The sequence below is a fragment of the Urocampus carinirostris genome, chromosome 9 (assembly GCF_059441175.1).
Source record: "Urocampus carinirostris isolate Australia breed hairy pipefish chromosome 9, RoL_Ucar_1.0, whole genome shotgun sequence".
Classification (NCBI taxonomy): domain Eukaryota; kingdom Metazoa; phylum Chordata; class Actinopteri; order Syngnathiformes; family Syngnathidae; genus Urocampus; species Urocampus carinirostris.
In genome coordinates this window covers 34,225,568-34,250,625 of record NC_142357.1, presented here as the reverse complement: position 1 = coordinate 34,250,625, position 25,058 = coordinate 34,225,568, and the positions used below count along the sequence as shown (strand labels likewise).

General features: G+C 38.4%; 1 protein-coding gene and 1 pseudogene across 2 annotated transcripts in view; both read right to left on the bottom strand.

The window, feature by feature from the left end:
- LOC148360131 (ATP-binding cassette sub-family C member 5) overlaps window positions 1-25,058 on the bottom strand; it is a 47,486-nt gene that overhangs the window by 21,313 nt on the left and 1,115 nt on the right. For both annotated transcript variants that reach the window (XM_088343567.1, XM_088343569.1), the window contains exons 2-10: window positions 21,248-21,428; window positions 19,315-19,470; window positions 13,413-13,560; window positions 11,738-11,971; window positions 9,770-9,943; window positions 7,510-7,657; window positions 5,323-5,471; window positions 3,545-3,652; window positions 1,399-1,755 (exon numbers count right to left, since the gene is read on the bottom strand). In XM_088343567.1, coding sequence (XP_088199693.1) covers window positions 1,399-1,755; window positions 3,545-3,652; window positions 5,323-5,471; window positions 7,510-7,657; window positions 9,770-9,943; window positions 11,738-11,971; window positions 13,413-13,560; window positions 19,315-19,470; window positions 21,248-21,420 — 1,647 coding nt within the window. In that variant the 5' untranslated portion in view covers window positions 21,421-21,428. The remainder of the gene's footprint in view (window positions 1-1,398; window positions 1,756-3,544; window positions 3,653-5,322; window positions 5,472-7,509; window positions 7,658-9,769; window positions 9,944-11,737; window positions 11,972-13,412; window positions 13,561-19,314; window positions 19,471-21,247; window positions 21,429-25,058) is intronic.
- On the bottom strand, window positions 4,791-4,935 carry LOC148360132 (U2 spliceosomal RNA; annotated as a pseudogene).

Sequence of the window (25,058 nt, the reverse complement as noted above, 5' to 3'; positions counted from 1 at the left end):
GTGCCTTTCGCCATTATGGGCTTCCGTAGCTTTGCTCTCGTGAGTTTCTATAGTCTCTCTCCGGCTACGACTAGAAGTACAGGATATGTTTACATTTTCCAGACATCTCTGTCAGAGCATATCAAACGCTAGACTCTTTTTCCTTCTCTAGAAAAGGTGTAAAAAAATAATCAGTAAACGTTCATCCTTATTTGCTAATGTGGCCTTTGTTGCTAATGAGTCCAATAGCGTATGTGGCTTTTGCTTTTTTATGCAGTTGCTAGCATTAGCAGCTATCATTTCAAATCCAGCCTACCACATAGCATGTAGCAACAAAGGCTTGCTTTAACAACTTGCATTGCAGAGCTTTCTTTAACATTAGTGGCTTGAGTCGACAGGGACGACATAAGCACAGACAATCCGATTAGCGTCTAGCATTAACATTTAACATATTCAAAGCAGACAAGAAACAAAAGCTATCATCACTAAAGCAGACTGATAACACAACCATGTATACAAACAAATTGTTTAATTTTGGGGGGGATTTTTTTTTCAAGCGGTAGCAGCTAGATTTACATTGTGCTGTACATTATGCAATGTTTTGTACTTCTTTAGTAAATCATCTTGTAATAAATTTGCATCACCGCTATGAGAGACCTTTAAAGCAGCAACTAGACAAAACATTACATTTGCCCGATGTAGTTTTCCAGAATGCATCAGTGTTTGTATATATGTTGTATTATTGCTGCTAATGTGTACAGCTAACATAATGCCACTTGGTAAAAATGAGAGCTATTATTTTTATTAGCCAATGCATGTGTGACAGTTAGTATTAGGGCACATGTATATGGTTTAGAAATTATGTATTTTGACATAATTAACAAACCTATAATGATATAACATTTCTGCAATTTCTATATATCAATAATACGGTGTTAAAACAATATTTTGTTGTTAATATTACTGACAAAGACAATATTGATCGACTAATTGAAAACTCAAGCTGTAGTGTTTGCAAAAATCATTTTTTGAGACATAATACCAAATGCTGTGTGATGTTTTTGGTATTGTGAAGTCAAGTCATGTTTATTTGTATAGCCCCTAATCACAAAGTCTCAAAGGGATGCACAGACTACCATTTTCGCATAAAACGGTAATAAAAACTTCTATAATCTTGTGATTAGCCACGCAGGATTTTATCAGTTATTGGTATTGGTAGGAAAACCTGTTATTGTGCATCCCTAAGTATGACAGAAGATTACCTTTCCAGATTTAGGCCAAACTTTGACTTTAAACAAGGTTTTTGGCATATTCCACACAAAAACCGAAATGCATTAAAATAATTGTCCATGTGAGGCCAACAAGAACCCTTAAATGGGCCAATCTATTCAGTAGTGTTTTTGAATGCGTTTATAATACCTTCTTAACACGCAGGTTGATTTGGTGCAGGCTCTTGTGCAGTGGAGGCCGGATGCTTTTAGTAGAGGAGATGGTACTTTGTGGACTCTCCTGCTCCATGTTAGTGAGGAGACTCTCGGCATTAGGGTTCTCCTTGAGGTCTTTGTTGACCTCGTTGCTGATATAAAGGCTAAGCCTTTCTCGGCGCAGCACACGTTTGATCATCCCCCCGCAAGGCTTTTTGGGGGGCGGATTGGGCTTGGTGGTCGGGGTTCGAGCTTTCTCCCACACCAATGTGGCGTCCTGGAATTCTACAACATTGCATGGGTCTTGCATTTTCATGAGCAGGGCTTGTCGGGTCTCCATCAAGAACAGTCTCTGTGGAGACGGCCGAGATCAAATTAGTGAGGGTCCATATGTTTGGTACATTTTCTTCGTTACTCGAAGGTCTAATTAAGAAAATATGAGAGGAGCTGGTGATATTACCATGGGTGCATTTTAAAACTCTATTAGATGGATTCTTAAAGTGCATGTCAACTCATTTTTAATGTATATATTTTAAGTAATTCGATGCATGCTCACCACTCTAAATGCAAAACTGTACTTAAGATGCAGCAAAATCATGTTTGTTTATTGTTTAATCTCAGGGCCGCCATTTTATTGCAAACTACATCACAGTTGCTAGGGCATGACCGGTGGTTGTTACAGAAAACAGATAAACCATCATTGGTTGTTGCCTGAGTATTCGTCAACTTATTTGCCATTTTCAAAAGGGCCACGTTATTAATCAAGTACAGATTGCTTTTAGATTTATTCTGCTTACACAAAATTAATGAAAATACTGTGTTTAGACAGGTTGTAGCATATAAAAATAAAATTCTTGGGAAAACTTTCACCTTTAAAGATGTTGGATTTTTTTTAAAGCTCTCATGACCTAAACTGCATTAGTTGAACACACAGTCTAAATGAATCACTAAATATTTCCTAGATGTATTTTGTTTTAATTAAATATCACTGATTGGTACTAAAATTGTATTTCGGAATAGGAATGGTGCCCTGCGACTGGCTGGCAACCATTTCAGGGTGTCCCCTGCCCACTGCCCGAAGATAGCTAGGATGGGCTCCATCGCCCCCGTGACCCTAGTGAGGATAAGAGGTGTAAAAATTGATGGATGGGTGGAAAGGAATGGGTATACAATTCTGATATTATAAAAAAAGCATTTAGTCCTGTTCGCTAACGATGCCATGTACAGGGACGCCAGCCTTATCATCTAGTATAATCAAAGCTTCTAGCAATCTTCTGGTGGATACCGTTGCCAAAACACTCTGATAGCATTAACATGTATGGACACTACTTGGTATGCTTTTTTAACAATTTATATTCTAACAGCTGGCCTTGCAGTTATATTGATTAACAATTTATATTCTAACAGCTGGCCTTGCAGTTATATTGAAATTCTATACAGTATATCATCTAAAAGAAACAAACTGCATTTTACACCATTAAATACAAATTTTAATCTTTGGTAAATTTCAACATCACCATTTTAGCAAATCATAGAGGTCTATTACAAGAAGGAACAAGATACAATATAGAAGTTCACATCTAATAAAACTTAATTCAAATGTCACTCTTCACCACCTAACAGTCACATTGCCTTAAAAATAATTACTCAATAGCGCTCATAACTCGACTCAACTTTTTAAATTGCCCTTTGAAATTAAAACAAATAAATAAAAAGGAGTGATCCTTTTGGTCAACAGATTGTTTAAAACCACTTCAGTGGGTATATAGGACTTCAAAACATATTATAAAACAACCATCATCACCAAATGCAAAAAGATTCCATTCCTTCACTAAAGCACAAATGCGAGGCTCACGTGCCGATCACGACACAGTTGAAGGATTAGTGCAAGTATTACCAAATCTGCTTCTTTTCCACTCCATTTTCAAAAAGTCTGCTGTGTTTTTAACTCACAACTGTGCACTCTGCTGACTTAACCCTTCCTGGCTGTGTGGAAATATGCCACTAACATGAGACTTTTATCAAATATTTGTAACACAGGTGGGGGCGTGGCTTGGTCCTAAGTGTTCCTAGCAGCAACACGGGAGTTGGTGGAGATATATTGACACACAAACAGGGCGCCATCTCAACTCATTTCTCACCTGAAATCTCTTCACTGCCACGGCGCCTTCTGAAAGGGCCCTAACAGCCAGTGGCGTAACCTTTAGGGCGAAGGTCATGGAGTTGAACACGGAAACCACGGTAAATGCCTGAAAGCAGAAAGGCAGCGTTATGGCTAAACTGGAAAAAGCTCTCAAAAGATTAAAATGAATGCCGACATCTAAATATAAACAGTAGACCCCCCGGGAAACGAGATTAATCCATTCTAAGATCGGGATCGCAAAGCTAAAATACTGTATGGCTGGGGATAGAAACCTATGGTATAGCCAATACATTCTGAACCCCCAGTACTCCAGATAAAGACAAGTACTAATTCTGAGTAATATAGTGCGGTATATTACATATACCGTACATACTAAAGTAAAAAAAAAAATTATATTTATATATACCGTAAATTCCGGACTATAAGCCGCTACCTTTTTCCCAAGCGTTCAACCCTGCGGCTTATTCAGTGATGCGGCCAATTTATGTAATTTTTCTAACGGCTGCCAGCGTTGCTCGAGTACAAAAGGTAAGATTTAGACCGGTGGAATATATGTGCCGAGGAAGACTGCAACTTCTTGGCTTGTGCATAAATTAAATTAGCGTAAACGTACCCTCATCATGCAAAATGCAAAAAGAAAGGCACATGACGCAGCTTTCAAGCTAAAAGCAATCGAACAGTTTGATAAAGGAGCGAGCGTGTTGCTAGCGTGTTTTGGAATAAGGGAACGTGGGACGACGTCTATATGACAAAGTTTCTTTTCCACACTGAGGAAGACGACTTTGATGGCTTCAGTTCTAAGGAGGAAGATGAGGACGGTTTACCGTGATTTTTACAAGTACGGTATGTTTTTTTTGACGGACCCGTTTACTGTGTTGCGAGCTTGTTGCTAGCGTGTTGCTACCATTAACTGCCCTGTCACAGGAACCGTTTGGGATGAAAGTTAAATTATTATTAATAAAGCTTTGAAAACTCTCTCGGTGTACCGTCTTTCTTTGTAAATATGTGTAACCATGTATAATATGTATTTGCAACTGTATATTTTTGTAATGTATTTATTTCAGACACTTGCACGGGCGAATAAAAGGGTTATTTTTAAGGGTTATTGTTCTATTTTATTTATTAATTATCCATTATCTGTTATCAGTCAGTTCATAATACGCTACAAAGCCAAGGAGCCGGGATTCCTACTCTCAGCCAAAAGGCCAGAGAAGGTCCTAGCCTTAAAGCCTTGCTGCAATCATTGCGAATGCACCGTTCCCGGAGGTACTGCAATACGGGCCGATGCGTGGAGTGGACAGAGCAAGCTCTTATTCCATCTCCGGATTGCAAAAATCAATCGTCACATTAGCTTGACTATGCAGGTCTTACAGACATGCAAAAAGCGAGGGTAGTGATTTGTGCGCCTTCATCCTATATCTCGATAATTGCAAGCTTTTGTTGCCATAGTTATCACATTTTTGCTTCTCCTTTAGCATCACTGCAAGCATTGGGCCCATAGCTAATAAACACAGTACAAAATTTGCATAATGACGTGACAAGCCAATAGAAAACCATCATTTAATATGAGGTTGACAAATAACAAACAGGCATTTGAGAGAAGTAACACACAAACCAACCAAAGTTTGAATTTTATAAGGGAAAAATGTTGTGGTTGAACATCTCATTACATATTTATAATTAAAAATGCCATAAGGCAGGTTTGCCATATCCTGGGGGTCTACTGTGTATATATATATATATATATATCTTTTTCTTTCTTTTTTTTCCAAATACCTGTGCTGCAGTGAGGTCATAACCCAGTGCCATGTGCAGGGTGAACGTGCAAACGCTGGCTATTACCACAACGATAGGGGCCACGCCCACCGTGAGGCTTTGGACAAGGCCAGCTCGCTCCAGAATTCGCCTCTCCTCCAATCTCACCTCTGTTGACAGGGACAGAAAAGACATTTCAAGGCTATTCATTCATGCATCCAAGATTCTACACTGTTTATCATATTTAAAATTGCAGTGAGCTGGCTTCTATCACAAACCTGAGGACAACAGAAACCGGATCTGTAGGAAATAGCTCAACTTTCACTTTACTTTGAGATTTAAGTAAACTACTGCACTGTCAGTTACTAAGTATACAAGTTTGTGGCTGTGTTGATACCCTTAAATAAAATTTGAATTAATATAAGTATTTTTGAAGATCAGTCAGCTCTTGTTTAGCTTAATAGTAATGATAACATTAAAAAGAATACTTATTTACAGTGCCTTTTAAAACACAAGGTCGGTGTACACAGAATAAAAACAGTGATATAATTTCCCCCCCCCCAAAAAAATAAATAAATATTGGACTACACAAAACAAAAGAAGCATATTTGTGTTAAGGGAGGACTGATCCACTTCTGATGTTAATTTGCCAGTGCTTTAGTATTTCTTATTTTTTACTCTGGGTTGCTCAATTTTAAAAAGAAAATTAAACAAAACCAGGTTGTTCTAACCAAGAACACAAAAAGGTAGGGTTGTTTAATCAAAACAGCTTTTTTTGGTCTTGCGTTGGGCCGCTCAAATAAAAAAATGCAAAGAAAAAAGCAGGTTATTTTAATATATACCACAAACATGTTGTTCCTACAACACAGAATAACACGGAATAACGCATACAGCCTAGTGAACCTAAATGAACCTTCTGACAGCTAAACTAATATATTCCGATATGATGAGATAAATAACACAAGTTTCTTTTATCAATCATTGACTTAAGATATAGTTGCAAATTCCTTTAACAGAAAACTTAGATGCAAACTAATATCTAAAAAAATGTTTTTGAAAATGATAGTCAGTTACATGTATGTACTGCAAAAGGTAGCTAGAGCCAATCATATTTGAAGGGCGGATGCATGTTAAATTCATATTGTTTCTCCCACTTTATGTCTTGTGCATGAGTTTGCGTGCGTCATCGTTGCAGTGTGGGAAATGTAGTATTTGTGCGTGTAAAAAATCTGCGAGCTGCCGACTTGCTGCGGTCTGCAGGACGGTTCTAATAATGACTTTAGATCAGGGGTCTCAACATCTCAACAGAAACATCTAGTGGAAGAATAATACACACTGTCCTTTTAACTTTCATATCAAGGCAGGGACATCAAACTATCATGCTGGGGGCTGCAATTGGCCCCCGGGGTGCAAATTCAAGACCCCTGCTTGAGAGCATCTCAGGGGCCATTAAGAACTTTCACGAATCTAGCCTGCAGGCCTTGACTTTTACATATGCGCTTTATTCAAAATACGGAAACTATGTGTATTTGCGTAATGATGCTCCTCTTGCTTCACCTTTGTGATCTGAATACTCTCAAACGCAATGCATATGGGGTTATTTGTTTGTCTCCAGGCATGAGAAAAAATCATTAAGATTGCTCCAAAATTCAACTTCTGATCCCAGTGGGACTATTTTCTGCATGTAAACGTACTGATTGTTTCTTCATGACGTAGAGGACTCTGAGGCTAAACGGTGATAATTAATCATCATTCTAACCGCTAATCACAAGACAGTGTAAAAACAATCCCCAGTAGGCAAATTGAGAATCACATTAAAAAAGGACCGAACAATCCTTATCAAGAACCTAAAGCAAAGGTCCTGGTGAAAAAAGACCGTCGCTAATTCATGCACGAATGGAGCAGCCTCGAAAGTCATCCGGGGAATCGGAAGGCTCCAAACGTGTTGCAAATTAACCTTGGGGCCAAGGGATTCAAACTGGCCTTTCCGATAGACTTAAACGAGCTAATGAAAATGGATTTATGGTGGGGTTTATCTTGCCAGTCCAGTTAAGAGGATATGACTTTCTTTTCCAGGTGATAAATTCACATTAGCTGGGACCTTGCCGGAATGAATTGACGCAGTTTTATCAGCATGCTGTGGTGTGACTTCTGCATCGCGGCAGGAAATCATCTTCAATCGCTCGTGCGGTATGACAGGAAACTCACTGTGAATGTTCTGCGCAAAGGCATCTTCCCAACTGTACATCTTGATGAACTTGATGCAGCCCAGGATTTCGTTCATCAGCCTCACGCGCTGGTCGGTGACCAGCACGCACTTTTTGCGGAAATAGGCCGTCAGTCTTGACGCAAGCATCTGGGTCCAGACGGGAAAAATGATGAGGCGGGAAAGAGGAAGCGGGAGAGGAAATGAAAGCAGACACAATCATGTTAGTTTGTGTGCGTCTGAAATGGCTTTAACTTGAATAGAAATGGTGCGTAGGAAATTTTCTTTAAAATGTATTATAACTGGAGTCGAAAGACGCTTTTTCCCACTACCACTAGGAGCGCTGTGGTGCATTTCTTCCGTCAAGGACAGAAGAGCGTCATACATATGGTTTCCCCCATATTTCTTCCAGTCCATTTATCAATGAAATATATCACAATTGGGCGGCACGGCAGCTGGGTGGCTCGGCACAGCCTCCCCGTGAGGAGTTTGTATGTTCTCCCCGTGCCTGCGTGGGTTTTCTCCGGGCACTCAGTTTTCCTCCCACAACCTAAAAACATGTCCTCTGCCCACTGCCCGGAGATAGGGATGGCCTCCAGGATCCCCGCGACCCTACTGAGGATAAGCAGTGCCGATAATGAATGAATGGATGGATGTATGTATGTATGTATGTATGTATCACAATTAACGTGATTGTGTTGTCGTCCTCATCGAATCTCCTTCATTCTTTGGGAGTAAGCAGCAAATTATCAAGATGATAAAAATATGAAGAAGGCCTTGAGGACTTTTAAAAAGCAGAATTGTTTTTTTTTTGTTAAGACACACCGCAGTCAAAAATAAATTTAAACAAGAGTAGAAAATTTAATGAATAGTAGACAACATTCAACATAAATTATAGTAAAAGAAAGCTTTAAACTGGTTTAAGGTGAAATCCTAAATTTGGTCATCTTGATGGATGTATTATTAGTAATAAAATTGACTTTAATGCGCACCAATAGGATTTTAGAATCAACCTTGTTTTTTTGTGTCAGAATTTAAAGCTACAAAATAATATTCATTCAATGAATTCTATTCTATGGTTGGAATGAATTTTGTTATTTTTTATGAACATTTAGACAAAAAAAAGATGGTATAGATTGACAACTTTATCACAGCTTGCAGTCTTTTGGTGTTAGACAACATAGGTGTGGTAGATTGACAATTTTATAAAAGCCTTAAGGAAACTCATTTTCAGAATTTAATCTTTTTTTTTTCTGAAAAACTCATTTGGAAGCCACACTCGACATTCCAACGGCAAAAAAACAACATCAGCCCATTCTTGAAGTGGCTTAGCAACATATTGATATATATTCTAATAAATCACCAAAACCTCCTAGAAGAAAAAAAAAAATATATATATATATATATATATATATATATATATATACAATTTAACAAAAAAAATGTCATGGTTCGCGTTTTAGCCTTAATCGGTTTTTTTATATTATTGGATTCCCTTGTGCTGAAGTTTCCATCCATCCATTTTCTGCACCGCTTATCCTCAGTAGGGTCACGGGAGTGCTGGAGCTCATCCCGGTCATCTTTGGGCAGTGGGCAGGGAACACCCTGAACCGGTTGCCAGCCAGTCGCAGGGCACACAGGGACAGACAATTCACTCGCTCATTGACACATAGGGACAATTTGAACGGGCCAATTCACCTGAGATGCATGGGAATGTGGGAGGAAACCGAAGTGCCCAGAGGGAACCCCGGCAAGGACAGGGAAATCATGCAAACTCCAAACAGGAAGGTTTGATCACATGAGTGTTGAAGTTGAATTAAAAAAAACAAAAATAAAAACAAAATATATATTATATATATATATATATATAAATAGATATGTACACACACATACACACACAGGTGTCGCTAGGATTTACTTGCCCAAGACACACCCCATGAACTGGTGCCTCAAAGACCAAGGCAGTTAAGAGATCTGTGAACCGTGATATATAGGGAAGGTCTTAATAAACTTTTTTTTGTGAAAGGCCACAAAACTTCTGAGAATTATGTGCTTATGTGCTTCTATGTCTTTGATAGTAATAGTTGAATCAGCATTGGCAATACAGTTTACTTTCCAGCATAAGCCCAGGTTTTCGTGCCGTAGCAAATGCGGACTGAGATGCATTTGTCCTCAATGAGCTAAAGGTTGAATGTGCATGATAAAATGAGTTTGTTTCTCCAAACCAGACTATTTTCAACTGAGGTAATAACTCTGACCTACCATGGCGGGATAAAAGATGATAAAAACTGCTGATCCGATTAAAGCGGTGGGACCCATGAAGTAAACTGTGTAGGTCAGGCCCAGGATGCCCACCAGGGGCCCCCCGGCCAGCAGACAGCCCACGGAAACGGCCTCATAGAGACGCTGACCGTCGGAGGAACAGATGTTGATCAGCTGTGGAAGGTACACAAGGGAGCAGAAAGGTAACAGATGAGACGGGCACAGACGTGCACTAAAGGGTTTGTATTAGCATAATTTTGACATCACACGACTTTTTTTCTTTGAAAGGGACATTATTCAAAGTGGACTGGCGAATGACTCTTATTGTCCTAATAGTCCATTTTTACGAAATTATTCGCTGCAAGCCAAGTTGAAATTTTAGACGTTGCAAAAATGTTCCCTATACTATCCCAGTCTGATGCTGAGATTATAAAAATTGTGTTTGTTACCTCCTGTCGCTATTATTGTAATGTACTACTCTCCGGTCTCCCGGAGTCTAACATCAAGAGCATGCAGCTGGTCCAAAATGCAGCAGCGAGGCCTTTAACTGGGACAAGAAAGTTTGATCACATTACCCCGATTTTGGTCAAGTTAAGACGTGATTTTAAGGCTCTGTTGGTATTATACAAAAATCTGCATGGACTTGCCCCCTCATATCTTTCAGATTCACTTTCCCCCTATGTTCCTGCTCGGAACAATCACTTGGAAAATGCCAATCTACTAGTGACCCCAAGAGCCAAGAAGAAATCCGCAGGTTCGAGAGCATTCTCCATTCGGGCCAAGGTGCTGTGGAATGCTCTGCCCTCTGAGATTCTATCTGCAAACTCAGTGAACCTCTTTAAATCTGGGCTTTGAACACACTTATATTCTATAGCTTATGAATGACCTATATTTCATGTCTGTGTGTTGTTTGCCGGTGCCCTTGCAACATCCATTGCAGCCTGGTGATCCTGGAAGGGGGATTACCGCATGCAGAGGTTTTGAGTTTTTTTAAAATGAGACATGTTTTAAGATATTATAAACAAACAGGATATTTGCATTTATTTAAAAAAAACATTTAAGTGTTATGTTGTGTTTTACACAGTATAATTTTTCTGGCTGAAAAACAAACAGCATTTTTTTGCGTTCTAACTCCAATAAAAATGACTATTTTCGATGGATTGTTTTATACACAACTCGTTTTTTTTCGTACAAACGCTATTTTAAAAGTATAAAACACGATGATCATTATTTTTTTGTTCCGACCAAAGTTGTGAATCATTCTACTCAAATTTTACTATATTTGTTTTTCAAGTGTAACTTCTCAGTCTTCATGCTAGCTAACTGCCAGGTATTGTTTACTTGTTAGGCAGAGGCAACATTTTAAATATGTAAGTTCTGTTTTAAGGTTCATAAATTACAGTAAAGAGTCCAAAATTCCATTTGTAGACATTAAGCATTTGTATCGTTGATGTTGTGGAAAAAACACATTGTTAAAAATGTTTTTAGCTGCAAAAGGCACAAGCATTGAAAGATTATGTTAATTAAACTGACCTTGTTTTCTACTGATAGACAAAACCTGAATTTCTGCAGTCAGAAACTGCTTCATAAACAAAAAAATGCATTATATAGCCACCCTCCATCGTTGACATGTAACCCATATCTAATTATCAGTACATAATTATTGTTTAATATAACTGGCTTCTTGTCAATGCTGCACTGCAGAGTGTAAAAAGCTGGTGAAAAGTTGCCCCTTTAATTTACACAGAATTTATTCGAGCCTCCATTCATGCAGAAAACAAGCCTCAGCAGGTGGAAAAGTAATATTGAAAAATAAGTTTATATATATATATTCCCAAATGTGAATGTTATATGAGGTCTCCTCTAAATCTTAGACAGTATGTGTTCTCACAGGCAAAGCAACTTAATAAGCTCAGAAATTAAATCTGCTTCAATCATCCTCTGCCGAGAGACCCGATTGCTCCCTACCTCGCCGGGGCTGATGTCTTTGGTACTGCGTAGGCGAAGGATCCTGCTAAAAGCGAAGGTGAGGACCGCCCCGCGGAGACGGGCCGCTGTGCGGTAGTTGACAGCCCACATGAGCGCCAGGGACCAGGAGCGTATAAGCTCCATGGCAAAGATCCCGGCAACCAAGCACAGGCCGTATTGCACAGAGTACTCAGAGCTCTGGGAATATTCCAGAAGGGCACGGACCAGGATTGCCTGGGAAACAGTGAAACAAGAAGGTAAAATAATAGTGCCGCTGCAGATAAGGGTGATAAAAACCTTTCAAATGTTATGGGCAGATATGGAAATTAGTTTTAACATTACTTTCAGCAAAGTTTAATGGCTAATAAATGACATACGGGAATAATCTCGTCTCAGCTTGTGCTGACAAATCAGACAATTGACTCATTGTCTTAAAACTAAAAATGTCTTACGATAAAGTAAAGGCCACTATTATATTAAAAGGCACTCAAAAGCGCCAAGTTCATACAGGATGTAAATTTGTTTATCATTGTTGTCATATGCATCTTTTACGTCGGACGTACTACTTACAAAATGTCTCCGCCCAGGTGGTTGACAACTTTTTTAGAAAAAAAAAAAAAAAAAAAAAAAAAAATCTTTCTTTCTTTTTTTTTTTCAAATCAAACATTTGCTTTATTCCGATTTCGAAATCTTCGTTCCGTTTGGAAATTTCAGTTCGTTTGGCATTTCGCATACTCGGCATGGTGGGAGGTCGGTGGTTCGCGCCCCGGCCGAGTCATTCCTAAGACTTAAAAAGTGGTCGGCGGCGCCCTCTGTTGGCTGCGGCTGCATTGGCTCGCTACAACGGGTCAGGTGCAATCGACATTTCGATCTGTGTACATTGTTACACAGAATGACAATACAAGGAAATTATTATTATTATTATATTATTATTATCCAATCAGAAACCTGCATTGAATAACTTTGTGCTTCCGGACTTTCCCGAGCGTTATAAGATGCATTTGCATATAGACGCACAGGGAACACAAGAAAAATGGATACGTTGTTATGCATCAAGCCAAAATCTCAGCCCCAAAAGAAAGATTCTAAAGAAGCTAACAAATTTATGACGCTACGAAACGTAAACGTGCATTAAAAGCATTGTGGAAAAAGGGGTTCACGTGGCTTGTAGCAGACGACGCAACGCAAACAATGCATGAATGAAGATGAGTAAGTAAGGTACATACTGATGGCAGATGGAAAACAGTGATGCCATATACATGCAATGAATGTTATAAGTAGATTTATAATAAACTTAATTTTAAAGTGTCGTTCTGTTATATATTCCGATTATGAATCCTGAATACTTTGCAACAATGTTTTTTTTTTAAATTAGTCGTCTTATTGTGTTTCAAGTTGTGAAAAATGGGGCAGGCAACTTTATGGCTGGTGTAAGTATGACATCACTGTTATGAAAAAGAGTATCTCCATTTCAGTCTTTTTTTTTCATTTTTGCCTTTATGGAATGTTTACAAAATGTCAGTGTTGCCCTCAAGGCAACCATTTTTCTTTAATAATGAAATAAATTGTGAAATTGTGCATGACCAAGGCATGACTCTGATCTTGGGTATTTACATACCAACCGGTCAGATGATTAGATGAACGTCAAGGGAGAAAAGGATTTAGCTGTACTTACCGGCCCAACAAAACCTGCCACCATTGTCACGAGGAGGGCAAAAATGGCCACCAGCATTCGGGTTTGGCAGAATCTCATAAAGACTCTGGTCAGGGACACCCCTTCGCGCCCTCGACTTTTCAGCTCTTCGTGCCATAGTGATTCCAACCTGGGACACAATGACCACTCACAATTTCATTAGGTTGAAATATTTACAGAACAATGACACGTCTATTTTGCTAGAAGCATAATATTATTGATCTTAATTTGCGAGGATTAGTTAATTACACTGCCTTAATGAAAATTGACTAAATAATTGGCTTTGTGCACCATGCGAGGATGATTTACCGCAGCAATTTTTGAAAATGTATTATTTTTATGAGAACTTGAGTCTTAGTGGTGGGGTGCGTTGTTTGAGGTGCCCTTAAAAAATTGTCTCTATCAAGAATGTGTTAACAATGCCCAACTGAGTTAAAAAAAACATATGCTTTATTTTCCATGGCATATAACACCTTTTATCTTACTTTCTGCAAAGCTGTTTGAAGCTGAGCACATTAGGTCAAGCATGTCCAAATTACGGCCGGTAATCAAATTTTTACTGGCCCGCAGCCTCTGTCATGAAATTATTAACATGTGTCCCGCCGGTAATGTTGACCGCAGTAAAATATACATTTGAAGCCCAAATAAATTCACCATTTTACTAGATAATGTCAGTAGCCCTTTGGCCACCTTGTCCTTGGCTCTCTGTGAGAATTTTAGCCAACCTATTTCCGAACTGGGGACTGTAAATAAAAAAGAAAAAAAAAAAGAAAATGAAGTGGTAGGGCCGCCGCTTCCAGGACAAGTGGAAATTAGACCATTTTCACCCAAATCCGAAACAACTGTGCCTTCCTAATTTGCTGTTTTCAGAAAATATAATATCAATATAGGTACAGCCAGACCAAACAAGCTGACTACAAAAATCTAACTGGAAACGAACACTGTCAAAAGGTGAAGCAACTGGAATCTGTTCTAATGGCACTGCAGCGCTTATTCAAGAGACCCAGCGAGTCAAATAAAAATGCTACATAGGCGAGCTACGAAGTCGCGACGCTTATCGCAAAGATCTGAAAACCTTTTGCTGAGGGTGAATTTATTAAAGACTGATCCAAGAATGCCAGGCTAAATCGTCTGCCCTCATACATTTTCAGTTTAGCAAATCTGGACCACTTTCTGAAAAGTTTGGACACCCGTGTATTACAGGTAGAAGGAATAGAGAGTGAAGAGGAGTGCTGGAGAGTGACGTCACACGTTTTTTTTGTGTTGCATGAAAATGGTGAAACTAAGAAGAGGCCTGCTTCTAAGACAGTCCAAATGCTAACCCAAACCCTAAGAAGGATGAAAAAAGAAGAGTTCATTTGAACACATCTAAGAAATGCATTCACATCATGAACGAGCTGACGAGGCTGCAATGATGACACAAGCAAGAAAACCGCAGCGAGTAAAAAAGTCCAAATTCCATTAAGCTCCATTAAGTTTTACTTAATATTTTCAGAGCTGTGCTTCACAATTCAGAACCATTGACGTCATCAGACCCAACTCCTAATTTGAATAGGCTGACAGTAAGTTGAGTATTTTCATAAAATCCTTAAGTAGCCCAACATTTTTCATCAAATCCTTTTGAATTCCCGAAAACGTAGTTGAGCTGAGCTTGAAAAACATTTTTGCAGCCAACACAAAAGAGCACAGATTTTACATGTAAGGCAATTATGCATCGAAAAAAATCACAATGAAAAATGCCAGCAATCAAGCTGAAATTAACAAATGATTGACCCACACATATAACCAGACTTCCATGAATAATGTAGCATGTAATTACACTTTTAAAAGCTACACGTTTACATATTAAAGACGTGCGATGCCCTTTTACAACCGTGTAATTCTTCGTAAAAGTGTGCAGACTATCATGTTGGCCAGGTTACTAATGACTCTCGCTAGCAACAGAGGGCCGGGCAGCCGCCGAGAGTAATTTACGCCCTAACGACTTTATTAAAAACCAATCAAAGGCAGAGAACATTAAACCGAGCAGACTCTTGTTCAGCCTGATAATTACCACGTGACGTCAAATGACTGCAAAGGGAAAAAAGTACTTGTGATGGCAGTAGCCGCATGCATTGATATTAGCAGGAGATGTCAATTAAAAAAAGAAATAACAACAAAAACCCTAGCCTAGGGTGGCAAACATTACGATTTTCAAGATGCATAATAAGGTTCCACTGAAGAATCTACTTTACCAAATGGGATTATGGCCATGCAGAAATTAGTACAAATGTTAATTATAAACAAAGGAATATGTGCAGTTCATTCAAGACGATGAACAGAACTACATGCCGCAAGTCAGCTAATGCAGTTTTGGCATAAAATGAACGGAGTAAGTAAAATTAACTTAGTGCTAGCTAGGATAAGGCTAGCATAATTGGATCGATAAAGATGTTTATGTTAAACAAAAAGATAAAGGTCAAAAGGTGATGTCCCGGTATGTGATATTTGAATGTGACATTAAGCACAAATATATATTTTTCGAGTAAATAATTTGATCAAATGGTTATTTTTCACTTGTTGGGCAAACATGTATTAGGGGGTTAAAGTACAAAGAAAAACAGGAAATCGTATTTTGTAAACGTCAGATGGGTTTTGGCCTTTAGTCTATTATTGCGATGCCAACACAGATGGCTTACCAATATTGGCAAAATAAATAAATGCGTTTGACTTATTGTCTGGTGTTTTTACATAAAAAAAAGACAGTAGAAAAATAAAAGGAGGATCATTCAACTGCAAACATTTTATCAGAGGTCAACTAGACAGTTAGGTATGGTCCTACTTTTTCGTACACTCAAAAAATGGGGTAAAACCACACCAACCCCGAAAAAAAGAAGAAAAGAAAAAACCCACACACAAAAAAAGCCCACTAAAAATCCCGTTAAAGAAACAAAAACAAAAACAAAAAAAAGGAAAAAAACACAAAACAAACAAAATAAACCAAAAATAACAGAAATAAATAAACTAATAGATAAAATTGAAAAAAGAACAGTAACTTACCTTGTCAAACAAAACCCTAAAAAACCCCAACCTTAAAATCTGCCACATTGAGTCAGTCAGAAGTGGAAAATCCTCGGATTTCATTCATTTGATCAAATTATTAAGGTTGAGTATAATAAAACATTTGACACACATTTAACAGGGTTTCAGACAAAACAAAATGACAGTTTTTACTTTTTTTAGATGGAGTTGTATAAAACTACACCACTTTTTTGTACAGATAAAATAATACAAATAATAAATCAGGAAGCTGAGTTGAACTAACCCAAGCAATGGATAGGCCCAATTCAACCCAAATTTGATTGTTTTTACCCAATTGTTTTCAGATATTTACGAGATATAATCTTACTTTTGATGTTTTCAAACATTTAGGACATCAAAAATAAGGCAGCTGGCATTCCTGTCCATGGTTGCCTTTGATGTAAATGTGAATAGCGCCGATTACAATACTCCAAATGAAGAAGAGTGCACCATGGCAACAGCACTGTGGGTTCCACCACAGGGATGATTGGACAGAAATGCTCTCAGCAGCCGAAAGCCAAACTGATGTTTTCGCTCAGACACTGCATTGAAGATTCGCACCTCGCTGGGCACCCGGCAAGTGTCAACTCTCCCACGCTGTTTTTTTATCCCCGCCTCCCCTTTACTCCAATCCCATCACCAACTCTGCTGTGAATCTAAGTTGCATAATCGCTACAGCAGCACTAACTAAATCCCAGCATGCTGCAAAGTTTTTGCATACCGTAACTATCTGAGAACACGGGGCAGCATTTGTGTTCAAGTCACCAGACACTGTATTAAAAACATGTCTGCCTTTAGAAGGATATATGTTGATGTCTCAAATCCTGTAGTAATCACCTCGAATTGGAGATTGACTTGCTCATCATTGCAGTTTTTATAAGTGTATCAGGAAAATGGTAAAAGAAAAGGCCTGTTTCCAATACAGTACAAACCTCCCAAAAGGTTTATTCAAACGCGTCTAAGATATGCACATACTACTGAGTGATCGGACAGAGGCTGCCATCATGACTTGAAGCCAGGAAATGGCGGCAGAGAGTAAGACATTTTTAAATTCCGGACAGCACCACAAACCTTTGTAATCCTTCGGTTGGACAATTCAACTCTAGGATAATAAGTCGCCTTAAAGTACAATGGAATATATTGAAGATGAGAAAATGCTTTACACCAAAACCTATATGAATGATTGGTTGATTGCAAAAATGGTTGTTGATTAATTCGTAAGTACAACCAAATTCTGAGTGCACTGTAAACTGTCAAGATCATGTTTGCTCGAATCAAGGCTCAGACCGGTAACTAATTTACTCAGGAGATTTACCAAAAAATGTATACTGTACTAACAGGTTGAACATAAATAAAATACAACTCTGGCCATGGAATCTATTACACTCTTTCTGCTTTTAGTTTTAATTGTGCCAAAGCACAACCAATTCCTCTGCGACCAAGCAGATACATTTATAGAGTTACGAATAGAAAAGTAGGAACAGAGCTCAGCTTAAAATTGATCCTTTTTTCTCTGAGGCTACCATTCACAGGTATTCTCATGCCAGGAGTCAATGGCAGCTAATGACAGTGAGTGCAAGGCACGGCAGGCTGAGCAGTTAATGACATAACCGCCAAAGTCGGCTGCTAACTCTCGCTCTAATCTCTAATCGCTGTTATTCTTAGCCGCCTGCCGCGCCTGGGAACAAACCAGCGCTGGCCATCTATCAGTACTGGATGTCCATCCATTTAAAGCACAGGCGTCAAATGGACCAGGCGGAGTGCAAACACAGGAGAGTGAAAATCTTTCTGCAGCAAATTCCCACACGTAGCCTTCGCATCTACTCTTTCTCAGTTCGTCCTCTCACTACGGTGAGTGTTTGACCAAGATGCGAGAGCACAGGGGGACTTCTATATTTGTTTGGAAAAATGGGAAAATATATTTTTTAAACAACCCAGTTGGGTGGTGTGATTGGAGGCTTCTCCCCATGCAATGATGCACTGGGAAAGACATTCAAACCCTTTTCACATCAGTTTCTCCCCCCAAAAAAAATCAACAAAAAAAAACATCGAAGAAACAGTGATCACTTATTGTTTCCCTTAAATCAGATTTGCTTAAAGTGCTTGCAAATACCAATGACTGACTAATCTTGTTAATGAAACACTTTGTTTGCTTGTAGAGAAAAGTATTGGATGTCAAAGTCAAGTCGTATTTATTTGTATAGCCCTTTATCAAAAACGTCTCAAAGGGCTGTACAGAGCACAAAAACCGAACCCAAATGTCAAGTATGATTAAATCAATGATTATAATATTGCAATGTAAAGTTCATACTAAATAGGGGTGTCCCCAAACTAACTTTTTCACTACAACAGGTAAGAGTATTGACTGATACTGAGATGTCCAGATCCAATATTAAAAAGAGTTAATTCAAGTCTGTTTAGGAAATTCACGTACTTGCACGCACATTATGGACGAGCTGACTGAGACTGCTTTGATGACATAAGCAAAGAGATGGCGGCAGCGAGGCAAAAAGTTCCAAATTCTGTACAGCTTCTTTGAGATTTCAACCAAATAAAGGAGTCTTTTATACGGAAAAATGCCATCGTTTTAACATATTTTCAAAGTGATTCGTGTGGAAGGCCCCAAATCCACTTTTGAAAAAACACATGCGCACATCATGCACAAGGGATTCACACCCAGAACCGTTTACTAACCACAATCACACCCATAGAAACCTTTACATAATTATTGGCTTATACACTTGTGTGACTGTTCTTTTGAGTTTCCAATTTCTGCCTTTACACTAGTGTGTCAGCATTCCGTGTTTGGGCACGCTGAACTCACCTTTGGCAGTTAATTTCTGAAGCTTCGTGGCAAGAAAGCCCCCACACGTCGTTGATGGACAAGCTGCACTTTTTATAAGCTCTCAGGGCAAGCGGCGAGAGCCATTGCAGTGTCATAAATGAAAAAAGGCCGGCGTTGTCTACCGGGTGTTGGTGTCTGCAAAAGACGAGGAGGAGGAATTAAAAGGGGCTTGACCTAAATTGGCACTGGAAGAGAGTATTTTGAGTTGAGGCAAGGTGAAAGTTTGAGTAGTCATCACAGAAGCGTAGCTCAGAGCGCGTTTATCGCTTCGAATACTGTACGTTCAAACGCCGTCTGCTACTCGGGGATAAGATTACGGTTTTTATCACGGCTCCTTGTGATAGACCAGAAGGCGACTCCAGGCCAGGCTGTCTTGTTTGTGTGCGCTTCGATGCGAATTCGGACGTTTGTGTGCCTGTGGCACAAGTAATGCACTTGATTGTTTCTTTAACACAAACGGTTTGTTTGTTTATTTGTGCCAGAAATTTGAGTAGGGCAGAATGTCCAAAGTCATAAACTGCTTATGAGGATTAGATCTGCAAGTTTCTTTTTTTTCTTGCACTGCCAATTAATAATGGTACTTTAACTTACAGATTAACTCAGTTTTCAAATTGATTTTCTTTGGATTTTTTTTGTTAATTTACCACAATTGCAAAATATTAGTTTCGTGGAGTGTATTTCTCAATTTTGGTGGAGTTTAGTTCTTAGTCGTCCTACAGTTTAATGACGTAAACTAAATCAACAAATCAGTAATAACCTTTATATTGCAAAATGAACGTTGGAAAATACAAACCAAGACTTTTTTGGAGCAATTAATTTTTGCCTGTCTAAAAAAGTTTCTGTTAGTAACCTTTTTAAAAGGGGCAATGTGGTGCATTTGGTGAACTAATGATTTTTATTTTGTAAAGTCACACAAATAACATTTTATAAATGTACACGGGTAAATGGGAAAAAAATGGGGAGGCAAATAATATTGTTTGTTAAAAAAAGACAAAGAATGGACCTTCAGTTAGTTAACTTTTTTTTTCATGAGATCGTATATAATTTCTGGTGGTGAACTTATACAATGCGATGACACAGATACAGTTCCAAGACTATTGAATTTTTTCGCTATTTTTTTTTGCTTTTCGGTTATCAAAGAAATATGACAAAACATCCTGAACAATTTTTGAAATAGACAAATACTTATATAAAAATATGTCTATAAACATTTTATTTGTGTTGAAAATATTTACGCCTAACCCTAACTACAGACATTTTGCACATAGTTATTCAACTAGTAATACCATTGCACTATACAAATTAAATGTAAGTGTTTTAGATTTACATAAGTTTTTTGGGGATGTTATAATGTTTTGTTTTCTTTAAATGCTTTTAACATATATTGAGCATCAGAGGATTGACCTGAGGGTACGAGCAACTTAAGGAAATTTTGGGATGATTTGAATTCCCTTCCAGGTTTTTTAACTTGTTTTACTCCTACTTCTCACATGACACAATTCTAATGAGATGTATAGGATATTAGCCATTATCTGCACTGCTTATCCTCAGTAGAGTCGCGGGGGCGTTGGAGCTCATCCCAGCTATTTTCGGGCAATGGGCAGGGGACACCCTGAACTGGTTGCCAGCCAGCCGGTAGCAGGGCACACAGGGACAGACAACTCACTCGCTCATTGACACCTAGGGACAATTTAGACCGGCCAAATAATCTGACATGCATGTTTTTGAAATGTGGGAGTAAACCGGAGTGCTCGGAGAAAAACAATGCAGGTATGGGGAGAACATGTGCTCTAACCACCCAGCCGCCGTGCCGCGTAAATGATATTCATGCAAATATATTTTTCAAATCTGTAATTAATTATTGGGGTACCTGAAAAGATCTACATGTAAAATGCATGCAGAAATAATTTACTTTTGTGTTATCCTAAAGGGCTTCAGCAGCTGAATGCTCTTGCGGTAGCGGCCTCGTTTTTTTGGCCCTCGCTGCACAAACACCTCGGCTTCTTCTTCCTCTTCTTCCTGCTGGAGGGAGGCCATAGGCAGGCCTTCCACCCGCCCGGCTGCCTCCAAGGCGTCCGGAAACATGGTGAACCCTAGTAAAGAAGGAGAAGTTAGTTTCTTCAGTCATAATTGTCAATATTAAATCAGGGTTCACTGAACTTTTAAAGCCGAGAGCTACTTTTTTGTTTCTGAGTAAAGTTAAAAGATATCAGTTTGATATGCATTTCTAAAATAGCAAGTTAACATATTACTATGCTATTATATTGTCCAGGTTGTAATTATTAGAAAGCTAAAACTGTATGAAAAAGAAAATAAATTACATTTTCCGAATATATCACAATAGCCATCACTGGTGAGCTCATTTCAGAACCATTCCCCGGGCTACTCAGTAGTTCTTAAGGGGCTTCTTGGTCCTCATGGGCATCACATTGGTGACCCCGATTTAGATTTTCTTCTGATGTTGCAATGGGAAAAAATACTTACTAAGGTTCCTTGACAATTTATGTTCGGTAAATGGAAAAAGTATCATCCAAGGGTTCTGCTTTTGCCCCCAAGCCCCAGGAAGTGTTGTGCTGAGTAAGACTGGAGACTTTGAGGAATCACCTTGCTCAAGGGTCAAACGGCTCACTTGTGCACAACATTAGCGCTTCTCTATTTAAAGGTGTCTCCAGCAGATCAGGAGTTTATAACAACTGAGCTTCTTGCATAAGCAAGAGGTGGGAAAGTTTTTCTGTAAACAAGGCGGCTATTTTGCATTTAAATTATTAGAAAAAGACAGTGGACTGAACATATTGTGGCCTTGATTTCGGTTAATTTTGACTTCAATCTGGCCCAGAGAGTTGACACTTTACAAAAAAATATAGCCTCAATAACTGTAGTCGTTTTTCATAAAACATTGTGTACTGCATTTTTATTTTTTTATAAACTTTCATGTCAACTACTAGAACTAAACTATAAATGAATGCTGAGAAATTTACTCCATAAAACTAATATCAAGTCCCGTAAAATTTGGACTATAAGCCCACATTTTTCCCAGGCTTTCAACCCTGCATCTTGTGCAACGATGTGGCCAGTTTATGCATTTTTCCTAACAGCCGCCAGGGGTGCCTGAGCAGTAAAAGGTGAAATATATGTCTCGAGGAAGACGCAAGTTTTTGTAACTTCGCGATTTGTGCATTAATAAAACTGGCATGAGCAGACCCTCATCATGGAAAACCATACTGGAAATAATTTTACAAGTCTGTTTACTTGTAAACGGAAATAATGTGGCAAAACTAACGAATTACAAGACGCATCGTCCAACAAAGCAGGAATGTTTGAGGCTGATTCCTATTCATCTGTCGGCATTATTGTGTGTTTTGGAGTAAATATTTTAGACAGTTGGATTCTATGAATTGTCCTTGATGTAATGAAGCCATTTTCACGGACACTTAAATAAGTCATAGACGGCCCACGGGACGTACTGGTGAGATACAAGTCAGGTCAAGTTTATTTGTATAGCCCTTAACGGCTTAATAGTTATAGGGTATCTTGTTTCAGAGTGATGAGTATAGTTTGTATATCTTGAATCGCAAGAGTTTAAACTTTCCAATAATATGTGGCATTTCAGTGACTGATGACATTGTGCAGACACGTATTTGTTTATCAAAAGTCTGGCAGCCCACAGACAAGCTGATGGAACGTTAAGGGGTTAAGGTACCCTATATTATCAAAAGTATTTCGGTTCACCGTCTTTCTTTGTAAATATCTAAAGTTTCAATGTGAGCACATGCAGCTTATTGTCAGGTGTGGCTTATGTATGTACAAAATATGTAAAATTCACAAGTAGTATATCACCAATTTTGCACAAAAAATACCACTGACCACAATCGAAATACATTGGATGCAAAGGAAATAAAAAAAGGGCGTGGTGTTGAGAGCGTTGAGTCCTAACCACTAGATCACCAGTGATATAGATGACATACGAAAAGGCATTAGGATTTTCTCACTATAACACCAATTTTATCTACGGCACTAGATGATAATGTTAGAGAACAGAAAAAGTCGTCCTAAAAGATATAAATAAACACAAAAATCACAATGAGGGAAACAATTCCTTAATGTATTTGATGATGAATTTGAAAGACATTCAATATATACAGTGGAAACTTTATGTTGGCATTGGTTTTATAGTTTACACTGACAATGTTTTAATTATAACCACACGTATTTAATTTTTGTCATTTACAATGCTTGGTTTGAGCTGAGAAAATCAGAAACAAATTTTGTACAGATTTTTATCAAAACGCAAGAGTGCACGCTAAACACAAGTAAACGAGTGTCATAAACTAATAAACATAAAAAGCAGGGTTGATCTTAAGTCTATATTCGTGAGTAGATTTCAGAGCAGGAGCTACATAAAAGACTTGAAAGAAGACTTGAAAGAATTGTTTACTGTGAAGCTGTGAAGTCATAGGGAACATGTTGTCCCTCCTATTTTTAAAAGTTGAGGCAAATCACTGTGGTCGACGGAGCCCGAAGAGAACAAATGGGCCCTTCAGCTCAGTCACAAGAGTCAAAACTGTACCAGAAATCAGAGATAAGTTCACACTGATAACAATGTTTGTTTACCTTAGTGAACGATATAGTTCGAGGAAACAAAACGAGACATCGCTAACGTAAAATACATACAGAAAGCACAAAGTACAACTCAATATTGAACCAAATCCATCATTATAAATAAACGCTTTGCTGCTATTGAATACCAGAACATTTAATTCCCTATCGATGTAATTATTTCAACAAATCGGATTTTTGTGTCACAGACATATACTTTCAAGCACAAAACAATTCATCTTAAGTTTACACAGCCTGTTGATAAAGACATTTGTTTACCCTAGTCAATGATATGGTTCGAGGAAACAAAACAGAAGACTGCTCCAGTACAATCAATACATACGGAAAGTACAAAGAACAATTCAAGACTGAACGGAATCCGTGATTATAAACAGTTGTTCTGCAAACCAGTAAAATTGAATTGCGGTGTTAATCTACATTCCCCTCAAAAATTTGAATTTTTATGTCAGGGACATATAATGGCAAGCACACAACGAATAAGCTTATGTTTGGTATAAAATTGACCTGAGTTTGGAGTAGGATTGTTTTTCTTATGATGAGTGAGGGTCATTGGTTGGTTGCCTATTTTGCAATCAACTCTTGCATTAAATCAGGAGATAATAGACAAAAAAGTTAGGAAAATTTCTTTCTGATAACACCATCTTTTCAGGGACGTCACCAAAACCATAAGCAGATTAGGTATAATCAAATAAATACCTTAAATACCAATATATTTTCTTCAATATGGCAGATAATTGATGGTAATTTATTTTTACTCTAATTTCTCTCAGCCTAAATTAGGTTGATGAGCCATGATTTACACACAGTGTGATCAGCGGTAATGACTTCACTAATCGAGCGCGCAAAACTCAAAATCTTGTGACTTATTCGGAAACTTTTGTTTCTGCAATACATTATTGTTTCATCATAAACTTGTTTACACTGATTGGCTCAGGAGGTAAAGTCTCGTCGCGGGATCAAGGGGTCGCAGGTTTGATTCCTGGCTCCTCTGTGTTATATATCGAAGTGTCCTTGGGCAAGACACTGAATCCCTAATGCCCCTGATAGCAGGTAGTTGCTTTGCATGGCTGACGCTGCTATCGGTTAGTTGGTGTGTAAAAGGGAAA